This window comes from Aythya marila, assembly GCF_965140915.1.
Source record: "Aythya marila genome assembly, chromosome: 2".
Lineage (NCBI taxonomy): Eukaryota > Metazoa > Chordata > Aves > Anseriformes > Anatidae > Aythya > Aythya marila.
In genome coordinates, this window is record NC_139043.1 from 41,736,451 (window position 1) to 41,756,180 (window position 19,730).

The 19,730-nt window shown below is 35.0% G+C and overlaps 2 protein-coding genes across 25 annotated transcripts in view; both read right to left on the reverse strand.

Moving 5' to 3' along the window:
• NEK10 (NIMA related kinase 10) overlaps positions 1-13,261 on the reverse strand; it is a 122,222-nt gene extending 108,961 nt beyond the window's left edge. For 9 of the 14 annotated variants that reach the window (XR_014316789.1, XM_082752103.1, XM_082752105.1 and 6 more), the window contains exons 1-8: positions 10,412-10,610; positions 9,947-10,077; positions 6,543-6,627; positions 5,689-5,730; positions 4,108-4,186; positions 3,685-3,752; positions 2,601-2,680; positions 1,285-1,371 (exon numbers count right to left, since the gene is read on the reverse strand). Coding sequence is in view for 12 of the 14 variants with exons in the window: in XM_082752103.1 (XP_082608229.1) it covers positions 1,285-1,371; positions 2,601-2,680; positions 3,685-3,752; positions 4,108-4,186; positions 5,689-5,727 (353 nt within the window). In the remaining 2 variants the exon portion in view is untranslated. Of the gene's footprint in view, positions 1-1,284; positions 1,372-2,600; positions 2,681-3,684; positions 3,753-4,107; positions 4,187-5,688; positions 5,731-6,542; positions 6,628-6,782; positions 6,825-9,365; positions 9,394-9,946; positions 10,078-10,411; positions 10,611-13,245 lie in introns of those variants that run through there. The other 5 variants (XM_082752098.1, XM_082752106.1, XM_082752100.1 and 2 more) reach the window with 5 other exon arrangements.
• A 1,844-nt stretch (positions 13,262-15,105) lies between these two features.
• SLC4A7 (solute carrier family 4 member 7) overlaps positions 15,106-19,730 on the reverse strand; it is an 89,032-nt gene continuing 84,407 nt past the window's right edge. For 10 of the 11 annotated variants that reach the window (XM_082754574.1, XM_082754573.1, XM_082754572.1 and 7 more), the window contains one exon: positions 15,106-19,508. In XM_082754574.1, the coding sequence (XP_082610700.1) occupies positions 19,427-19,508 (82 nt within the window). In that variant the 3' untranslated portion in view covers positions 15,106-19,426. The remainder of the gene's footprint in view (positions 19,509-19,730) is intronic. The other variant, XM_082754580.1, reaches the window with a different exon arrangement.

The following is a 19,730-nucleotide window of genomic DNA, read 5'->3' on the forward strand; positions in this document are numbered from 1 at the left end:
ATTAGAAAAATATATATATACATATATACAGATATAGATATAATTTCATCCTTTGTAAAGGATGAAATTACATTTACTATTGAATATGACTAAGTTTTCCACTAAAAAGACGGCCAAGCATACACAGCCAGCATGGAGGTGGCCAGGTGGACTACAGTCATTCAGCCATTCATATTACCACCTTCTTGCTAACGGCATTACTACTACAAGTAGCACTGCATGTGTGAAGTGTGTGTACAAGTATAAAGTCCATCTGTTAAAACAGAATAGCTCCACAAACAATCCAGATTCTTCTCCAGTATATTTTGAATATTATGTTTACAAAAGGATTGGATGTATTACTAAAAAAAATTCATACAAGATTTTCATTAACTTCAGTGTAATTAAGATGTAATTAAGATGGACTTTTCAGTGAAACTGTGGTTAGGAATTTTCACTTCCACTTGAGACCAGAAAGCTGCATGTATGTCTCATGAAACATAGGAAAATCCCTAACTGAATTTAAAGTTATTCATAAGTAGCATTCAACTTCATCAGCTTCCTGCCTATATTCAAATTCCAGTTTTTATAACACCCCTTTGGTTTATATATAACCTAAATAATTTCAAATGCAGAAAGTAAGTAGCATATTTTCACATTTTCATTTTATTTATCTCTAATAATATGGAGAATAATTTGCATACTAGAAGCACAACTTTTTTTTTTTAAGTCTTCAGAATTATAAATGTGGATAGTTTATGTGAAATATCAACTTTGAAGGCTATTTGTTTCTTACTGAAGTGCAGATATACTATGTTCAACTAGCAGGCTTAGCTGAGATGAAAGTGGATGTTCAAAGATCTGTACAATTTTGTGATTAGAGGGATTTGTGGTCTTATCTAGCCTCTGGTATAAACTACAGCAGCTATATGTTCTTCAGTGTTTTACTATTTTATATTCAATATCGAAGGAACTGCCTGAGTTCAATATACTTTCCATCTAACCATTCAGGTTTGACAGCAGCAAAGATACATCAAGAAAATCTTCTGCTGTCACTTTTTGGTAACGTCACAGTTTATTTGCACTGCACTGTAGGCCGTCAGCAGAGAGAGAAGAGACAGCCTATAACAGAACTACTAGAAGAGATTTCACTATATCAATATCTGACAGAAAATGCATAGGTTTCAGAAATTTACTCTGAGAATCTTAAAGTGGCACTCTATCTAATTCCTCTAAATAAACATGACTCTAAATGAAAAAGTCAAAAAATATTTTAACATAATTAATCTACGAGCAAAATCTCACCTTTTAGAAAGCAAATCGTATTCATGTAATATCACCAGCAAGTTCTCAACAATGGTGAGCTCACTTATCTTCTCCCTACATTCTGGACTACAAATTGATTATTTCTGGCATTTTTATGAAATTAAATCATATCAAAAAACACATTGCTCTTTAGGCCCATTCCTTATACCCTGTTTTGACTAATATTTTTTTCCTCAAATCTTATCTAATAACGACATCACAGATATTTAAAGACACAAATATACGTTGGCTCAAGACTAACAGTGTAACAATTTTCAATTTTCTCAGTACAAAAAAAAATGAATGTGGACACCTGAATGCACAGAAGTAAAGTTGAAAATAATTTGTTTCATACTAGAAATTAAGAAAATTAGGTGTACCTTTAGAATAAAATATAATTTATGCAAATGTTTGTAATATACTCCATATACTGTCTTACTGAGTCAAAATGTGAAACATTTAAATCTGTGAAGAAATTTAAATGGAAGTTGCAAATGTATGCATAAGATTCAAATTCAAATTCATACTGATAATTTAAAAAAAAAAAATGGAATAAAAGAAATTTGGGAAAAGAGAACATCCAGAGAAAGGTTAGTAAGTAAATTTTTATTGATCTTAACAAATAGTATTATTATTTTCAGTTTTAAAATTTTCCTTATAATTTTTCATTTTAAAGATAAAATTGTTAAACAAGTCTGGGAGACATTAGGAAATAAGTCTTTAAGAATTAATGATGCTGTATCTTCCTTTTTCATTTTCCCCATCCCCACCCACAACAGAGTAAAATAATAATAATAATAATTAAAAAAAAAAAAAGGAAAGAAAAGAACCTTATTTTCATTTAAACCAGTCATTTTGTGAAGAAAGGGTACATATATATGGATTTGGGTGTATGCATTCACTATTCACTACACTGAACAATATTCTTGCTTGCTATTGTGGGACACATATATTAAGTTCAGCACAAAAGACCTTCACATAGAGAGAATTCAGTAAGAACTACAGAATTCTGCACAGGGATTACGAAAGAGATTCTATGACTCCAGCCTTGCAAAGCTCTCCACACTAGCAGCAAGTGTGCTGCAAGGACCAAAGTTTCCAATTAGTAGCTAGTAAAACCTTTTTAACTTTTCATTTTTACTCATACAATGTAAAATGAAGCAGACTTCCTAGTCTTCCACAGAACAAGACTTGATTTGAAAAAAAAAAAAAAAAAAAAAAAAAAAGTATTCCTCACAAACAAGACAAGGCATAATGTGTAAAGACATAACATTGAAATTCTTATTGTGAACAGCAGCACATTATGTTGAACCTACCTTTCTGCTAGGCTAATCAGGGCAAGGAGGGCACCTAAAAGCACATTACTGTCTCTGGCAGACAACAAATTTACTAAGGTCTAGAAAATGAAACATCAAACAAGACAAATGAATATAAATTATTCATTTTCCTTTATGACTCAAACATATAAGTAGTTATTTATTGAAATGCCATAAATTTTCAAAATAAAGTTACCAAATACTTAAAGAATACATTAAAAGTCTTAGGTACTTTTAAAGTACATTTTAGGTACACTAAAATACACTCTTAAAGTCTTACAATACACCCAAGTCTTCGGACGAACAAGGACGTTTCATCTTTTTAAGGATTCATCTCTCAAGATTTTTTAAAATATCTGTGCACTTTAATATAACTTTGTAAACAACTGTTCCTGTGTAAAACACTTCAGAATTCTAAACCAAGTCCTCTTGAAGTAAAAACTTAATTTTAAGCTTATATTTAAACCATACAGTAGATAATTTAAGGCCATATATATATATATACATTCTTAATGATTTATATCAAAGTAAAATTCTTATTTGTCTAGATCCTCTAGAAATGTAATCCAGTCCTATCTGATCTTAATTGCCAACTGCAGCATAACAGAATCACAAAGCACTACTTATACTGATCTCAATCTCCAATGTTACTATTTTTTCCCACAAATCAGCAATAAAATACATCAAGTGTAGATCCTTATACTGAGAGTAATCTCTAGCAAAACTGACACACAATGTTGCCTAAGTGAAAAATCAAAGCAGACATTTCAATTCATATCATAGGATGCATAGTCCCAGACAGTGTAAACATGGCTAGTATTTTTAATAGGAATGAGTTAGTTCAAATATTTAAGAACTAATTTTCTCAAACATCCAATAACTATACATTGAGCCAGTTAGTCACACAGAAGAAGTAATCATCATGATGCTCGTACACCACAATAAAAGACAGAACTGAGATTATCTTACTTTACAAACTTGACATTGTAAGGAACTTAGTGCCAACTAGATCAAATCTGAAAAGGAAAATTCATTTAGTTAAGTAGCTAATTGGTTATGATTAGTAATTTTATAAAGCACTTACTTTATGTGCTCCACTTGCTATAACCCATTCTCTTTGATCTTTAACAGCAGCAATCTTTTGAAGAATGTCTACGGAACAAAGGAAGTTGCATATATTGGAGCTTTACCACTCAGTATTTTCCATTTTACTTAACAGATAATAAAATAAAATACCAGATAAGTTCTTTGAACCACGACTAGCTCATTTTACCCTGTTACTTCAGTGCATAGAGGTATTTAGAGGTATTAAATTCTTAAGAAGAAATATTAAACCTAAAAAAAAGGTTTTGCTTTCTACAGTTTCAGCTACCTTTATAATTACGTGATGATGCCAATAATGAATCTAACACCTCAGTTACTGACCCTCTCAGGTATTTTAAATGTTTTTAAGCCTCACATACAAATGTCATAAGTGCACTCAAAATTTATGTTATTGGCTACTTACATGTCATGTTGACCAATTTGTCTATATCATGCTGCTGCTCTCCATAATCAAGATAGCTATTTGCTACGGTTTCCATATACTATACGTGGGGAGAATTAAAAAAATAAAAGTACATTAAAAAATAAGTTTTAGTTCATAAATCTAGAGTGTTATGCACACAAGTTGCCTGTAGGTGGTGCAGCTGTATCATTAAAAAAAAAAAAAAAAGTAAGTCTATAAAGTGACACTTTTGCTGTTAAAACTTCTCAGGGTACAGAAGAGATCTTGGAAGTACAAGAACTCAAAAGTGTAAAAATTCCACAAGAGGAAAATCCACTGAACAACTGAACACCCCTAAATACAAAGACCTTACTTCTAGGGCCATATTCAAGATACGCCATAATTCACTGATAAATGGGCAGATTCCACTCAATGAAGAACGAGTATTAAAAATCTAGGAGTAAAGCAGTGTTAATGTAAAGCAACAACAATACAGTAATTGGTTAACAATAATATTCTGCAATGTAGAATTAGTGTAGTCCCCAGTTTTCAGCCTGTTCAACCATTCTATCACTATGCTTTCACCTTCGAAAAGTCATTTGCTAAAATTCAAGGTGCCTTTACATATCTTCCTTCAAAATATATAGTTTTTTTTTGACTGAACCAATTGTACTGACTTTTCTAATCCTTTCCCCACTTTAGGGGGCATTTTTTATGCCTTCCAAAAGGAAAGTCTTCTGTTAAATGCTGCTAGATTATAAGGATATAAGTGCACTGTGTACTAGTTTTAAAAATAAAAAATAAATAATAATAATAATTTAAAAAACACCGTTTAAGTGCAAACACAGGAATAGATTCACTTCTTTCCATGAACCAAGAATACACTTTTTTCTTTTTTTTTTTACAATATATTTTATTCTAATCATAATAAACTGATATTCAACACAATGGGTAAAGGTACTGTTCTGGTTTAGCCAGGCAGGCAGCTAAGCACCACACAGCCATTTGCTTACCACCACCCCACCCCATGGGATAGTGGAGAGACTCAGAATAAGGGTAAAAGCTCATAGGTTAAGATAAAGACAGTTTATTAGGACCAAAAAAAGGAAAATAAAGGCAGTTTAATTGGACTGGAAAGGAAGGGAAAATATAGTAATAATGATGATGATCATGATGATGCTGATAGTAATTATAATAACAAAAGAAAATACAAAGCAAGTAGTGCTCAATGAAATTGTTTAACATCCACTGCCCAGCTTGTCCCCAAGCAGCTGCCCCTAACTCCTGCCAGCCAACCCATATTTATTGTTCAGCGTGACACCACATGGTGTGGGACATCCCTTTGGCCACTTTGGGTTGGCTATCCTGGTTCTGTCCTCTCCCAGCTCCTTAGGCACCCCCCGCTTCCTTGCTGGCAGGGCAGCACGAGAAGCAGAAAAGCCCTTGACTCTGTGTAAGCACTGCTCTGCAGCAACTAAAACATCGGTGTGTTATCAGCATTACTGTCTTCCTAAATTCAAAATGCAGTGCCTTAACAGCTACTAGAAGGAGAAACAATTATATCTCAACCAAAACCAGGACAGGTACTAAAAGGAATTTTACCTGAGCTAGATTTTCAATCCCACCCAAGCTGTGGAGCATTTCCTAAGAGAAAGAAAATAAAAAGATGAAAAAATAAAGTCAGAATACAAAAGGCACTACCAATGAGACTACACGAACATAAATGCCCTGTTCATTATGAATGTTGAGAAACCTTAACTCTAGTGATCAAAGTCAATGCATTTTGGAGATGCTTAGCTGTTTCAGAGTTTAGAGTGACTTACAGTAAGTAGATAAGTAAAAACACAGAGGTGAAATGTGAAAGATTCCAAAATTAGAACAACAGTATAAGCTTTGCAACACATGCAAAAAAAAAAAAAAAAAAAAAAAAAAAAAAAAAAAACAATACAAATATCTTAACAGATGTCAGGGGCTGTCTTATTAAGAATGGCTATAACAGCCAGAAAAAAAAAAAAAAAGAAAATCTGCTTGTTCGTAATTCTTAAAAGTAGGCTGCTAGGGGGAATAGGTAGCTTTTGGTTTTCTTCAGTTAGTAAGTTATGGAAATTTTACATATCTGTACAGAGCAGTAAAGTCACATACACAGTCTAGGGCTCTGGGCAATGACCGAGACATCTGTTACGGAGATTTATAGGTTATTAGGGTTAGCAACACCAAAACCTACAAAAAACAAATACCAGAAAAAATAGCTACCCAGTAGCAGTGCAAGTTATCTATTGAAATCTGTTTGCAACTCACTTATATCTTTGCATATAGAAATATAGGTGCATGTATATATTAAGTATACATCCATAAGAATATACACATTTATATACACATGCACCAACACAAGCGTATGCATGATGTTATATACATACTCTTGTCCAAGAAAAAAAACAATACTTTGATATACTGACCTGGTAGCATGGATCCCTTATTAATAATCTCAGGCAGATTAATACTCTAAGAAAATGGATGGATGGAGCTTGATCAATCCACTCTCTGTAACAGAAATATCCAAAACATAAACCAAATACAATAAAGAAGTGCAAAAATACTTATACAAAAAATTTGGATTCAGGAATCGATCGACTAGAAGATTATTGAACTACAACAACTGTACAATATACCATACTGTAGAATTCTATGCTATAGACCTTTTATATCATTTGTATTCAAACAGATAAGTTCAAATAAATTGATTTCATTATATGAACACTAACAGCCAACATTTACTATCACTGAACTGATGCTGGGAAGTACATGCTTATCTCTAAGCACAAGCTGATCATGCTTTGGTAGAAACTTAAGTGCTTGGATCAAGGCCCAAAAGGCACAAGCACTAAAAGCACACATCAAACTTCAGCTCACAACTTCTACTTACATAAATACATAATAAAACTACATGGGTGTTTCAGAAGTTAAACTACCTAGATTTGAAATACTTATTTTTAAATGATCTTGGGTTTTAAAAATTTGAGTACTATTAGTCTTTGGATTTTTTTTTATGTTGTTGTTCTTGTTGTTTGTATGTTTCCAAATAGAATTTCCTCTTTTATGGTTCTACACACAGTTCCAGCACAAGACTTGGCAGAAAGCACAAAGCATCCAGGGACAGCAGTCCTGCATAAATACCAGAAACAGAATTACTATTTCCATTGTCTGTTATAGGTATATATCACCATTTTCTTTTTGGAAAAACAAACAAACAAACAAAAATTCAGATATCTTTGGGGAATTTCTTTTGTTAACTGAGAGGACAGAATCTGTATCTTGGCAAGCTTCCAAGGAACAGAAGTCTGTGACATGGCAGCTCTCTTACGCTTTTATCATTTGCAGTTGGGAATGATGCCAATGAATGGCTAAAAATATTTTGATAAAAATAAATGTTTTATAAGTAGAAACTAGCAAAATCTCAGCCTTTCCACGCCAACATTCTGCCCAAAGTAATAGTGTTTTTCATTATGCTTCCATACTTGGCCACTTCAAGAAGTGCATAACTTTCATGGAGAGTGAACAGCAACCATATACTGGCAGGCAAGAATTTGTAAGCCAAATTAGAAAATTATCCTTAGCTTACTTTAAATGGTGGCTCTACAAAGTTATACTTTAAAAAAGTGTTGACTCTTGGCAGATGTTAGTTTCTTTAATTGTGCAACACATCTGTCACATTTCTGAGGGGAGAGTAATTCAGTGACAGTAATTCTCTGAGCCTGGTTAACATTTGAGAACCTATTCCTGTTACTAGAGACCTTAGTGTATATCCAGCATATGCCAGCAAGATTATTTTTTTTTCTGCCTGCTTAGTTACACTCCTTATCCAAACAACTTAAGTTGTACTCATCACGGTGATTTTTTTTTTTTGCCAACAGAACTATCTCCAACCAGTGACATTGGTAAGTGGGTGTGATTTTTCAATTTGCACCCCAAACAACATAGCTATGCAATTAAATTATGTACTGCAGGTCAGGGTGACAACTTCTAAGGCCTTGACACAATGCAACGGCAGTTGTTCCAAAGTGAGGACACTATCACAGCCACGGTAAAATATTTATAAAGGCAACTAAATCACCTTTGTAAGGTGATTACTTATCCTAAGGGTCTGTCAAATTTATTAATACATGCTTGTTTCATTAACCTTACACCTGGCTGCTTACATTTATAATACAAGATGCTAGTTTTGGTGTATCACTATAATCATCAACGGGTACCAAAGAAAACAAAAACTAAAATATGAGCTAGGTATGCCATAATGTATAAATAGAACTTGTTATTCTTTGTGTCTTCTTATTCTTAAGAAGTTACTCTTAAACACTTAAATTTTTGGCAAATGAAGCTGAGTCTCTGATGTGACACTGGTAGGTACTGAGATCATAGAGCTCCCTGGGAAAATTAAAAAAAAAAAAAAAAAAAAAAAAAAGAAAGAAAGAAGGAAAGAGGTTCCAGGTTCCAGATTTAGAAATCATTTAAATGATTTTTTGATTTGTCTTAAAATCTCCTGCTATTTAAATAATCAAAGATGAGATAATTCCCTAGTTAGATCTGCAGAAGTGTCTAAGTAAACTGTGAATTTTATGGTAGTTTTCAGGTACTTAGATAAAATCAATTTGTTACATATTAGCACATTTAAACATTTTAGGATTCCTCCTTTAAGCTTCTGTGACATTTAGGATTTTTTAGAAAATGTACTTTGGATTGAAAAAGGAAAAATACATCATACAACAGTGGTGTATAGTAACAGAAATCCTGAAAAATACTTTTTTTCCAGAAAACATCTTTCTCTACTCCCCTATTTTTAGAAGGTCTTGCACATTTTTCTTGCTCAACCAAATGGCAGCAGCATAAGAAAATACATAAATATTTCCGTAAAATACAAATAAAAATCAATAAAATAAGAACAAAACTATTTGGAAAAAGAAACTATAGATTACAAATACCGGATATGGGCAAATGATCAAAGGAAACATAGCTGATGTTAGAATTCAGTCATCCAATTTTTTTAAAAGATACCCAGTCCTTCCTTCTTCCATCCCAACCACCCAAACATTCAAAGCTAACCCCAAAATGACTGTTTAAAATATTAAAACTAAGATTATGTAGAAATGTGAAGCTACTAATTTCCACATAGAGGTCTACTGTTGAACCATATATATACCAGGCCTTATCCACACATGTTGGTTCTCTAGTTAAGGCAAAAAAAGTGATCCCTCCTTGGGTATGAATGTGTTGAATATACTGACCTGCAGGTAAATCTGTTCTTAACTAAAGCTGTAAAGATCTCTTGAAACAGCTTATGTCTGGGATGTTTGCTAAAATTTCTCTCATTCTTGTAGGTCACACTAATAAAAAATATAAGAAAAATGCTGAATTGGTAATTATCTTTTAACAAGCCAAAACTTAACACTAGCAAGAAAAGTTAAGAAATATCACATGAGCACTTACAAGGGAATGACATAATTTCAGATTTCCAGACACTAATATGTATGGAAGAACAGTCTGTCTCTTGGATAACTTGGTACTACTATAATGGAATATTATAAGCTTTCCAAATAAAGAAACCATCTTATTTAAATTGGATATATTAATTTTCAACAGTCCACCCTACTGAGTGGAAGCATGTGTCAAATTTACAAAAGCAAAAATATTCAGTTAGGTTTAGAAAACTAAAAGTATATAATTTGTATCTCAGCGGGTTAACATGAAAGTACAAGAAACGCAGTTAAATACAAATATAAATGCCTTCAACACCTCACCAAGTCTAAGACACACAAAGATGTTCAGAAATATAACACAGTACCATCGTACTGGTTCTTTCTTTTACCTAAAGTTTTCCAGCTCAACAACTTCAGTTGATTCTTGCCACTGACCATGAGGGTTTTGTCCATTGCTTTTGACATTTTGCAGGTATCTTGTTATGCTGGATTGACCATTTTGGAAACCTACAGCTGGAAGCTAAGGAAGAAAACCAGGGTACTCATGAGACAAAGAGTTGGTTTTAATGGTTTTACAAGAATTTTAACATGAAAAAATACTTTTTCTCAAGTTCTGGCTTGAACTATAGACACTGTTAAACTTTCCATCCATAACTGCCATTTTAAAATACACACACAAAAACACATCATGCGATAAAAAAAAAAAAAAAAAAAAAAAACAAAGTGGACACTGATGCAAAGCAAGGCTGGAAAACATGTGTGGAGACATAAAATATAAGGAATAGTACCTTTTCAAGTTTATAATAGTAAAGCTTGAGAAAATCTGCAACATATACTCATTTTCTGTTTCTTACCTGTCTCAATTCTGTGATTGAGGTGAAGATTTTACTGTCCTAGAAGCTTTAGGCACTGATATTTATGCCCTGAAGACTTTTAGCTGAAGTGTTATTCTCCAAAGACAAATTGTTTATGGTTAAAATGCTGATTTTTTAAAAATTTTTTGTACTTTATTACTCTTCACCATGTCATAACTAATAAATCTATTAACCTTCCTTCTTGTGAAATTGTGGAAGGGTGTGGAGTAAATCTGTGAGGGTAACTGACTGTGTGTGTTAATAGCTGGATACAACCCGCTTGAGATACTGACGTAAAGTAGTTGTTTTTCCTGTTTAAATAAAGATTATGGCAGAGTAGGATGGGAGTTGGCTCAGTTTCATTCTTTCACCCTTTCTGAGTAGGATTTGCCCCACAGAGAAGCACTAATATTGCAGGCAGAGGTGGGGGGGGGGCCACCACATCCACTACACAAGGTTTTAGTAACTTTTCATCATAATAGAGCACAATATCGTAAGTATCTGCCACAATCCATAATCACTATTATTTATAATTATACAATTCTTCAGCATGTTTAATTATAGTTATTGAAAAATACCTGCTGTTTGCTTGACAGAACATTTAAGAGGGACTGAAGTCTTTTAAGATCAGAATAATCCCTAGAATAAAACAAAATAGCATAAATATATGTTAATAGCTACATAAACGTATTTCTTAAGAGTAAAGAAGGTCAGCAAACAACAATACCACTGACAGAAAATAAAGTCTTCTGGTGTTTAGTGTCCTCGTTTTACATGGAGAAGAATTTATAGCTTCTCCAGAATGTGTTAAATCAACAAAGGTGTAAATAAACTTCGTGACCAGAGTAACAGTTGTCATGTTTATACTGCATTTCAAATTAAAGCATTCTGCTTTGGCAGCTAGTGCAAATTCCACGTGGGTCCTGCTGAAGTTTAAACAAAGACGTCAGATACTATACCTCACAGAAATCCCATGAGGCTTTTTGTCTGTAGCTTTTTCTATGCTCTTCAGCTTTTTGTCCTGATCAGGCATTGTATGTATCATTGTCATCATTGCATGACTAAGAACTCATTTCCTTAAAAATAAAGTAGATCAGGGTTATATTACTGCAGCATTAAGCAACACGTCTACTCACAGAACTAACAGAAATGACTAGGAAAAAAAAAAAAAAACAGCTCTACCATTTTTGCAACACAAAACATTAGGCATTACATGAAGATACTCTTTAGAATTCCAGATATTAACAAGAAAGTAATAAATCTCATATACAGAAGCCTTAGTTTCCCTACACATTTTTGGTGAGGGTAAATAATACCAGCTGTCTTGCTATTGCACTTCATTTTTATTAGGCTTTTTCTTCTTATTTTTACCATTATTTTCACCATGGATTGGCTATTGATGTTACAGCAGTGCTCACAGGCTGACATCGAGGTTGTATCTTACAAGTTGTTGTCCAGGCAACAAAGAAGATAATGGTTTTATCACCTAATTACAAAAGGTGGATCAAGGGTAGAAAAAGGAGGTATCTGACAAATAAATGAGATGCACACATCATGCAGTCTAGGAAAGAACCACAGAAATTTTCAGCAGAGGTTAGAATCCAGGTCTTATGAATTTCAGCCGGATGCCTTATTCCAACAGCACCCAGCTTTCCTTGCAGTGGGACGTATAGCTTATTTCAGTAGATGAACAGAGATGTAATGGATTGGCCCTGTGAGGGCCACTACCACACATTAGATCCACTGCAGACAAACATTCTGTTTATTTGCATCAGATTCAGTAGGTCTGACTTCCAAGAAAAAAACAAGGATAAGTATCACTTACTGGACAGGATCAGTACCGCTGTGTGAAATCCTTTCTACTTGTTTTACTATTCACTAAACAGACTGGATGTTCCCTGTCGTGTGTTTAACAGGACATCTCTTTGAAATCCTCTAGCCTTCTTTTCTCTTTGTGCAGGGTAGAGTAATGCAATTGGTTTTTATTCCTCTTTCTCATAAAGGCAAAGATGATGACAAGCAGGACGGAAACAAGCATGGTAAACTATCAGAAGCTGCTGTTTTCCTCCTGAAAATTAGAGCTGTTTTCCCAATTATACATTCTCACATCAGGCACAGAACTACACAAAAAGCAACTGCTGACAATATGAACTCATGCACTCAGGGAAGTGTCCTGTAAGCTCAGCTCATCTGCTCCTGTTGTATTGCACAAGCCTTTATCCTATCACCAGTAATCACACAGAGAATCATTGATGTGGATCCCCAAGAAATTCCTCCACTCTCCTCCAATATACAAACTATATCTTCTCTGTCTTAACCCTCATCACTCCATAGCTTGTCCCCAAGTACAAGGGCAGGGAAAATGCACACAACACAGCATTTGTCCGTGAGGCTTAAAGTGTTGGTGCCCTTCTGCTTTCCTGCAGATATAAGCCAACATAACTGCCAGCTGCGGTGAAAACGACAGCCCCTGTCCCCTCCCAAGTTCAGCCACTCCTCTCCACTTCTTCAGCTTACCAGCCCCAAACCTGTGCCAGTTTAGAGAACTAAACAGGAAGAAAACTGTATAAGTCTGTTTGTATGGTTAGTTTTCTACAAATTTAGCTGTTACAGTGGCCCAATGAACATCTCTGCTGACAAGGCAGAGGGCAGGAGTGCACGGCTGCAGAAGGTGGAGAGAAGAGCAGAAAATCCTTTCATTGGTAGCCAGTCCTGAAATCAGGTGGGTGTACTGGCACCATGCCCTTGGCAAGAGGTTACCAAAGGAACAACCCCTTGTTTTCCTTGTACCAGCCATAAACCTGAGAGAAAACAGACATGAAAAATTTCCTTACCAATTCACACAGTGACTTGACTTTCCTGAATCGCTAAGTAAGTTCCCACCCATGTGTTTCTTCTTTACTTGTGCCAGAAGAAATTTCCATGGAGCCAGGCTATTAACTATCTTATTAACTGTGCCCCAGCTATTAAGCCGGCCCCATGAGTAATGCATAAGAAACAAACCAAACAACACTTGCACTTTATTCAGGTAGTGCCAGAAAAAGATTGAGATCATGCAACTTTTAAAAACAACAGAAACACATTAAGGAAAATAACTCTACGGTGTGGAGTCTTATTCAATTCCATTTAAAACAATGAAATGAGAGCAATATTAATTAATTCATTTTAAAAGGTAATAATTACGTTTAATTATTTATGTTAACTCAATTACAAAGGAAGAGAGATGCATTCTGATAGTGCTGGCGTGCAGGATAGGACAAGAAATGTTCCAGGAACCCTGACAGAACGAACTCACATGATGAGAAACAGGAGACAAAGGAATTACCGCAACAGATTTGATCTGTGGCCCAGTCTAGTATGTGTCTCAGATGACACAAGCACATAAAGCTTCAGAAGGTGAAAAGAAACCCCAAAATAAACAAAAACACAAAGACACATTGGAGGATAAATCGACCTCCACAAACTACAGCGCAACGCTTAGAAACTTGCTTTAAGAAAATGATATGTTATGGCCTTTATAATCTTTATTAGCAATAACCAGTGGATGTAAGTAACAGATACAAACAGCTTTGTAAGCTAACTAGCTGCTTGTTTGACCTTGAACTCCTTTCTTAATCACTCCAGGGGCCGAGTTCCACTACCTAATTATATACAGCAGTTGAACTGGCTTAAGCTGGATAAAGAAGCAACAGATACGTTATATCTTGGCTTTAGTAAGACTTTTGATGCTGTTCCTAGATAGGAATGTATCTAAGCTGGGTGAGATCAGATGAAAAATCACTCAAAAGCGCAGTTATCGACATGTTATTGTCAAAACAGAAAAGTGTTTCGAGTAACGGTCAAATGACGTCAGAGGAAGATCAAAGATGACAAAAAAGGTTCCCAAGATGTACTTCTCCTCCTCCAAGCAGATGAAACCGAAGGCAGCTCTGGAGCACTTACCCCCTTGTTCTCGCAGAGCACGTCAGAAGCATCAGCACCAGCCCAGGGAATTCCCGGCTGGTGAGCACGCACAGGCAGCGTCTGAAGAGCTTCGTGTGTGTTTAATCAACTTACTTGTTTTATTAACTGAACCCATATGGAAATCTGCAAGTTTACTACACATGAAAACCTCCATACGCATATATTTACCTCTTGAGTTTTGTTTTATCCCTTCTTTGGAGATTAATTAGGATCCAATATGAGGCTCCCGTTTTGCCAGCGGATAAGAACACTCAAGCCGCTGGTTTTTGTTCACTTTCTCTCCGCAAGGCAGCAGTTTAAGTGAGCCATAAACGGCCGGGTCTATTCCCAAATTCTTATCCCCACGCAGCGTGTCTGTGGACTGTTTTCCAGATCATGACCTGCACCCTGAGAGTCCGCCCATCCTCCCCACCCTAACCCCTCAGCTGCCCCCTCCGAGCCCTGACGGAGATCAGGTCAACCCGCTGCCCCCCTCACCTGCCAGCCCCCGCTCCCGGCCGCTGCCAGGCTTCTCCGGTCCCAGCCCGCGGCCAATCGCGTCCGGCCTTCTTGGCAAGGAACGGCTCGGTGGCCAACCGCGAAGGGCGATGCTGCGAAGTGCCCGCTGCCCTAGCGACCCGCCGACGCCGGCCGCCGTTGCCATGGGCACGCGGACGCCGCTGGCCCTGACATGGCTGCCGCGGCAGCAGCCCGGCCCGCAATAAAAACGCCAAAAGCCCTCAGATTTATTGTTCGGTTGATTTTTATTGCTTTTACCAACTGTCCGAAACATTACAAAAGATAATTTTATTCTACCAGTAATTAAAACAATAAAGGCTGGATCTTTCACATCAAAGACAAGTCTGAGAGTCGTGTTTTCTACAGGAACTGAATAGCGAGCGGTTCTATGTTTGGAATAATGTTGTCACTGGCTTTGGATTTTGTTAAAATAAAAAAGCATCATTGTAATTAGAAAAACAGTCATAAAAATTTGAACCGTACAGTTATCACATTTCAAATAATCAGCGTTAAGATCAAAATCGTAGTTCAGCTACAGATGCTGAACCATGGAAGACCCAGTTGCGCAGGAGTATCAGCAACGATAGAAAGAAACCCATTATAAATCATGTGTCTTGTTGATAAATCATCATTTAGAAAAGTACTGATTTTCAAACTCAGTCATTATTCCAAATAAACGTCAACAGATACTAAATTCAATATGAAAGTGTCTTTAGATTAACTTCAACGACAACTAAGAACTTCCTATAAGTTTTCACTAAAAAGTTACAAAATAAAATTGACTTAAAATTCTAAGCAATTTGCTTTGTATTTATAGCACTACTTTTACACTGACTCAAAGCTGTGTGCTTCTAGTCTTAAAATCTGCTGTAAAATAAATTACTGTTGGTATAAACAAAGTATTTCACACGTTTGTACTGTACTTGATAATGAATTTGAACTAGATGAGTAATTAAAACATTACTAATCACATACAGCAAAATGAAAACTAAAATCATAGCGATGCTCATCTAACAGACTACATTTCTGACCCAAAAATCATGAACCATTTATCTTCTGATTTACAGTATGTATGTACAAGATAACCCTTTAAAATGGTGCAGGCTCTGTGACATGACAATTTGTTACAGATATATTTTACAACAAGTTGAACCTGTCTTTGCAAAGGGCACAAATTAGGAAGCTACCATATAAAGACAAAGATAGAGGTGAAGTAGATGAAAAGTTATTGGAGAGCTTTCATTACATATAGAAAAAATGGCCAACACATTTGGTTGAAAAATCCCACTAGGGCACCAAATTCTATCCTAACAGGCTTTACGACGACAAACTTGGCAATTTGGAACATTTCACTAAATAACAATGTAAGATGTCCTGTTACAGCTGCAAAATTAATCTAGGAAGAAAGTATAATGAACTTGGGCATATGTAAACAGAATGAAATCGTAATACACATGAAAAGTACTAAAGAGTTTTGTAGAACATTGTTTAAACAGGAGACTGCATTTTCTCTGAAATATTTTAGATGATAATTTAAATGGAGTGGTCAAAATTAAGACCTACACTTTATGTAAACATTCATATTTATAAATAAATTAGAAAAAAAAAAAGGGAAAAAAAAAAAAAAACAGGGACTTCCTGAGGTGGCTCTGCAGCCAGATACACAGTAGCACTAAGCTCCATTCCGGGAAACCAAGGCATCTAAAAAAAGTGCAGGGTTGTTTATTTTCCTCTAACTGTTGGAATGGAAATATATTGGCTTAATTTTTATAGGGCTTAATCCCTATGAAAGAATCAGTGCACAGTATTTATCACTGTTCTTTTGTACCCATTAAGGCAAAACATAAATCTACATATGGTATGCTAATTATATCATTAGCTGTTTTACTTTAATACTATGCACAATTTTAAAGCAGAAGTGGTGTAAAATGAGCAGCAAATTACTTAACCATAAGTTATCAATGGGTTTTTTATGCACTTAATACCAGGTCTTCTTATATTTGTGTGGGGTGGGAAAAGTGCAAGCATAACATACTACTAACAAAGAACACTGGAACTAAAGGTCACTGTAAACTGCTTTGCAAGTCATAGTACTTCTGGCACTGATTTAAATGTCTACAGAATTAATGAAGAAATACTGTGTGGACTTTATTATTATTATTATTATTATTATTAATCCACTAGAGAAAAGCCCACTTCTTTTAATATTGTCCCAAACTTAAACCTTCAGAAGAAGCCAGATAAAAGATGTGCAGCACCAGGAAACCCTGATTTCTGGCATTAAAGAGTTAAAAATCTAAGAGGCTTATACTAATTTCTGGGGGGTCTTTGGAAATCACTGTAGGGCTGTGAACATGAAGTATAAAATACTAACAGGAAGACTTGTACATGAGTAGTGTACTGTGGATAACACTATGTAAACTGCTTAAAATAGCATTTTCCCACTTTCACCAGGAACTAACTAACAGTCAACAACTGTGGTTTACTTTTTTTTTTTTTCTTTTTGATAACGCTAAAGTTTTGGAAAACCATCTGCCATACTTTTATTGCATCTCAGTTCGACTAGACGGAAAGCATAGGTATTTTCTGACAGAAAACATACTCAAGGTAAAGCACAAGCTACACTACTATATCTAAGGAAAAAGGAGCATCAATACAGGCCATACAAAGTATTAGTCTAATTTGTAATGCAGACCTCACTTTTTTTCCCTGACCTGAGCCTTCATCATGACAGTTTGGGTAGGACTACTCATATTGCTGTACGTTATGATTTTCAATAAACTGCCTTATCAATTCAGCCAAATGGACAAGAACATCAACAACAACAACTACATTATATGTAAAGCAAAAGGTAACAGTGCGTGTAACTTAAAAGCTGTTTTTAAATATTTTCACTTATTCTCAGTGATTGGTTTATTTTGTAATATACAATCATCTTCTGTCCAAGTGTCAATTCTCTGAAGAGCACCAGAATTCCACCTTAAATGGTGTTTTCAGATGAACTCTGCCCTCTTCCAAAATCTTCTCCTTTTGCTTTTGTTGAGAATTTTACCACGCAGCCCATGGTAAAACTCCCAACTTTGCTAAAAACAGAATTAAGCAAGCAGCCATAGTCTCGGTTTGAAATTCGCGCAGATCCCAATTAAAGCCATTTTAACACATCCAGAAAGGGCTGGTATCACTCCAGAAAATAGACCATTTCAGGAAATAAAGTCAAGAAACTAAGGCATAAGGCAAAAAGAAAAAAAAATAATGGACACTGCAGCAGGTAAGCAATCAAGATTTTCATTTACACATAAAATTCTCATTGGAGATATTATAATGCTAAACACTAGACCTTGAAAATAAGTACAATAAAATGCACTGACTGCATTTTTATCGGTGAGCCCCCAAAAATCCCATTTACTTTAATAAATGAATATTTATTTTTTCAATTCTTCTAACATGATAAAATTTTATACTAATTAAAATAAATAAAATGTTTAAAATTAAGTTGATGTACTATCATATATGCCCTTTACAATGGAGAAGATCAGAACTGTACAAACAAATACCACAAGCAATTTGTAATCCATAAAATAATACTGATTTTAAACCTATCACAGAATTAAACCATGGCAAATTTAATCAAATACACAGTGAATTTTAAAATGAATTAAGCAAGAAAAATATTTTGATGAGGACAAGAAATACTCTGAAATGTCAGTCTTACAGTTGAGTATATCAGGTTTTCAAAGTCAGTGGAAAATGTAAAAACAGGAAAACAATTCAAGAGTGCTAGTGTAGCAAGTATGTATGATTTCCTATAGACCAAATTGCTGTCTGTAAATCCAATTTATATTGTGTAAACATGGAGTTTCCAGAATGGCAAATACTGACTTGGGATTGTAACTATAGTTACTGTACTCATACTGCTACTGAATGACAATGAAAAATCAAGAGTGTATTTTAAAAAATAGTAGCAGAACAGAATATTTACATATGTTTTAAGGATTGATTAGCCACCTGACTTAGGGCTCTAGGCCATGTCTGTAAAATGAGAGTGACAGAATCCAAATAACATTGGCATGTAGTGGAGACATAAAACACAGTAGTTCATGTTAACAGCACATTAATAATTGATCTATGAAATCACAAAAAAATACCCTGCAAAAACAAGCAGTAATTTCCTGCACAGAAAACAAACTTCTGTAGCGCACATTATAAACAGAGGTATTGCAAAATTCTACGCAATGTGGACCAGTAATCATCAGCAAAAGCTGACTTAACTTTTATGCACATACTGATTATTGAAAATAATATGCATTCATTACAATCTTCCTATTTAAAAATTAAAATAAAATTTCCGATAAAATAAATAGCTGAAGTGTGATTACCACTCATCTGACTTGTAGGCAAATCTTCTCCTTACGTAAGCATATCTACAGTGCCCTAAACAATGGCAGAATTAAATACATATTACTTAAATTGGAAATCACACTTCAATGGTGTAATACCCTACAGTGATATATACACACGCACAAATACACACAATTAATTCCCCTTGGTTCAGTTCTATAAAGATGTTTCAGCATCCACGTATTTCACAACAGGTGCATCTTCTACATTTATTTTCACACTTTCCGGCTTCTCAGGGCTGTTGAAAGCAAAGATGATCATTTGAGATATGGTTCACATTACTAAAGGTTGCTTATCAAACATTTCATACGTAACAGTCAACACAGCACTTTATTCAAGTATATTTCTTACACAGCAAAGATGATATTTCAATCAGGTTTAATTTGTAGACACCAACCCAGGGAAGACCCTACCAGTGTACCAGTGAAAGTGCTGGACTTACCTTTTATTCCCACTGGCG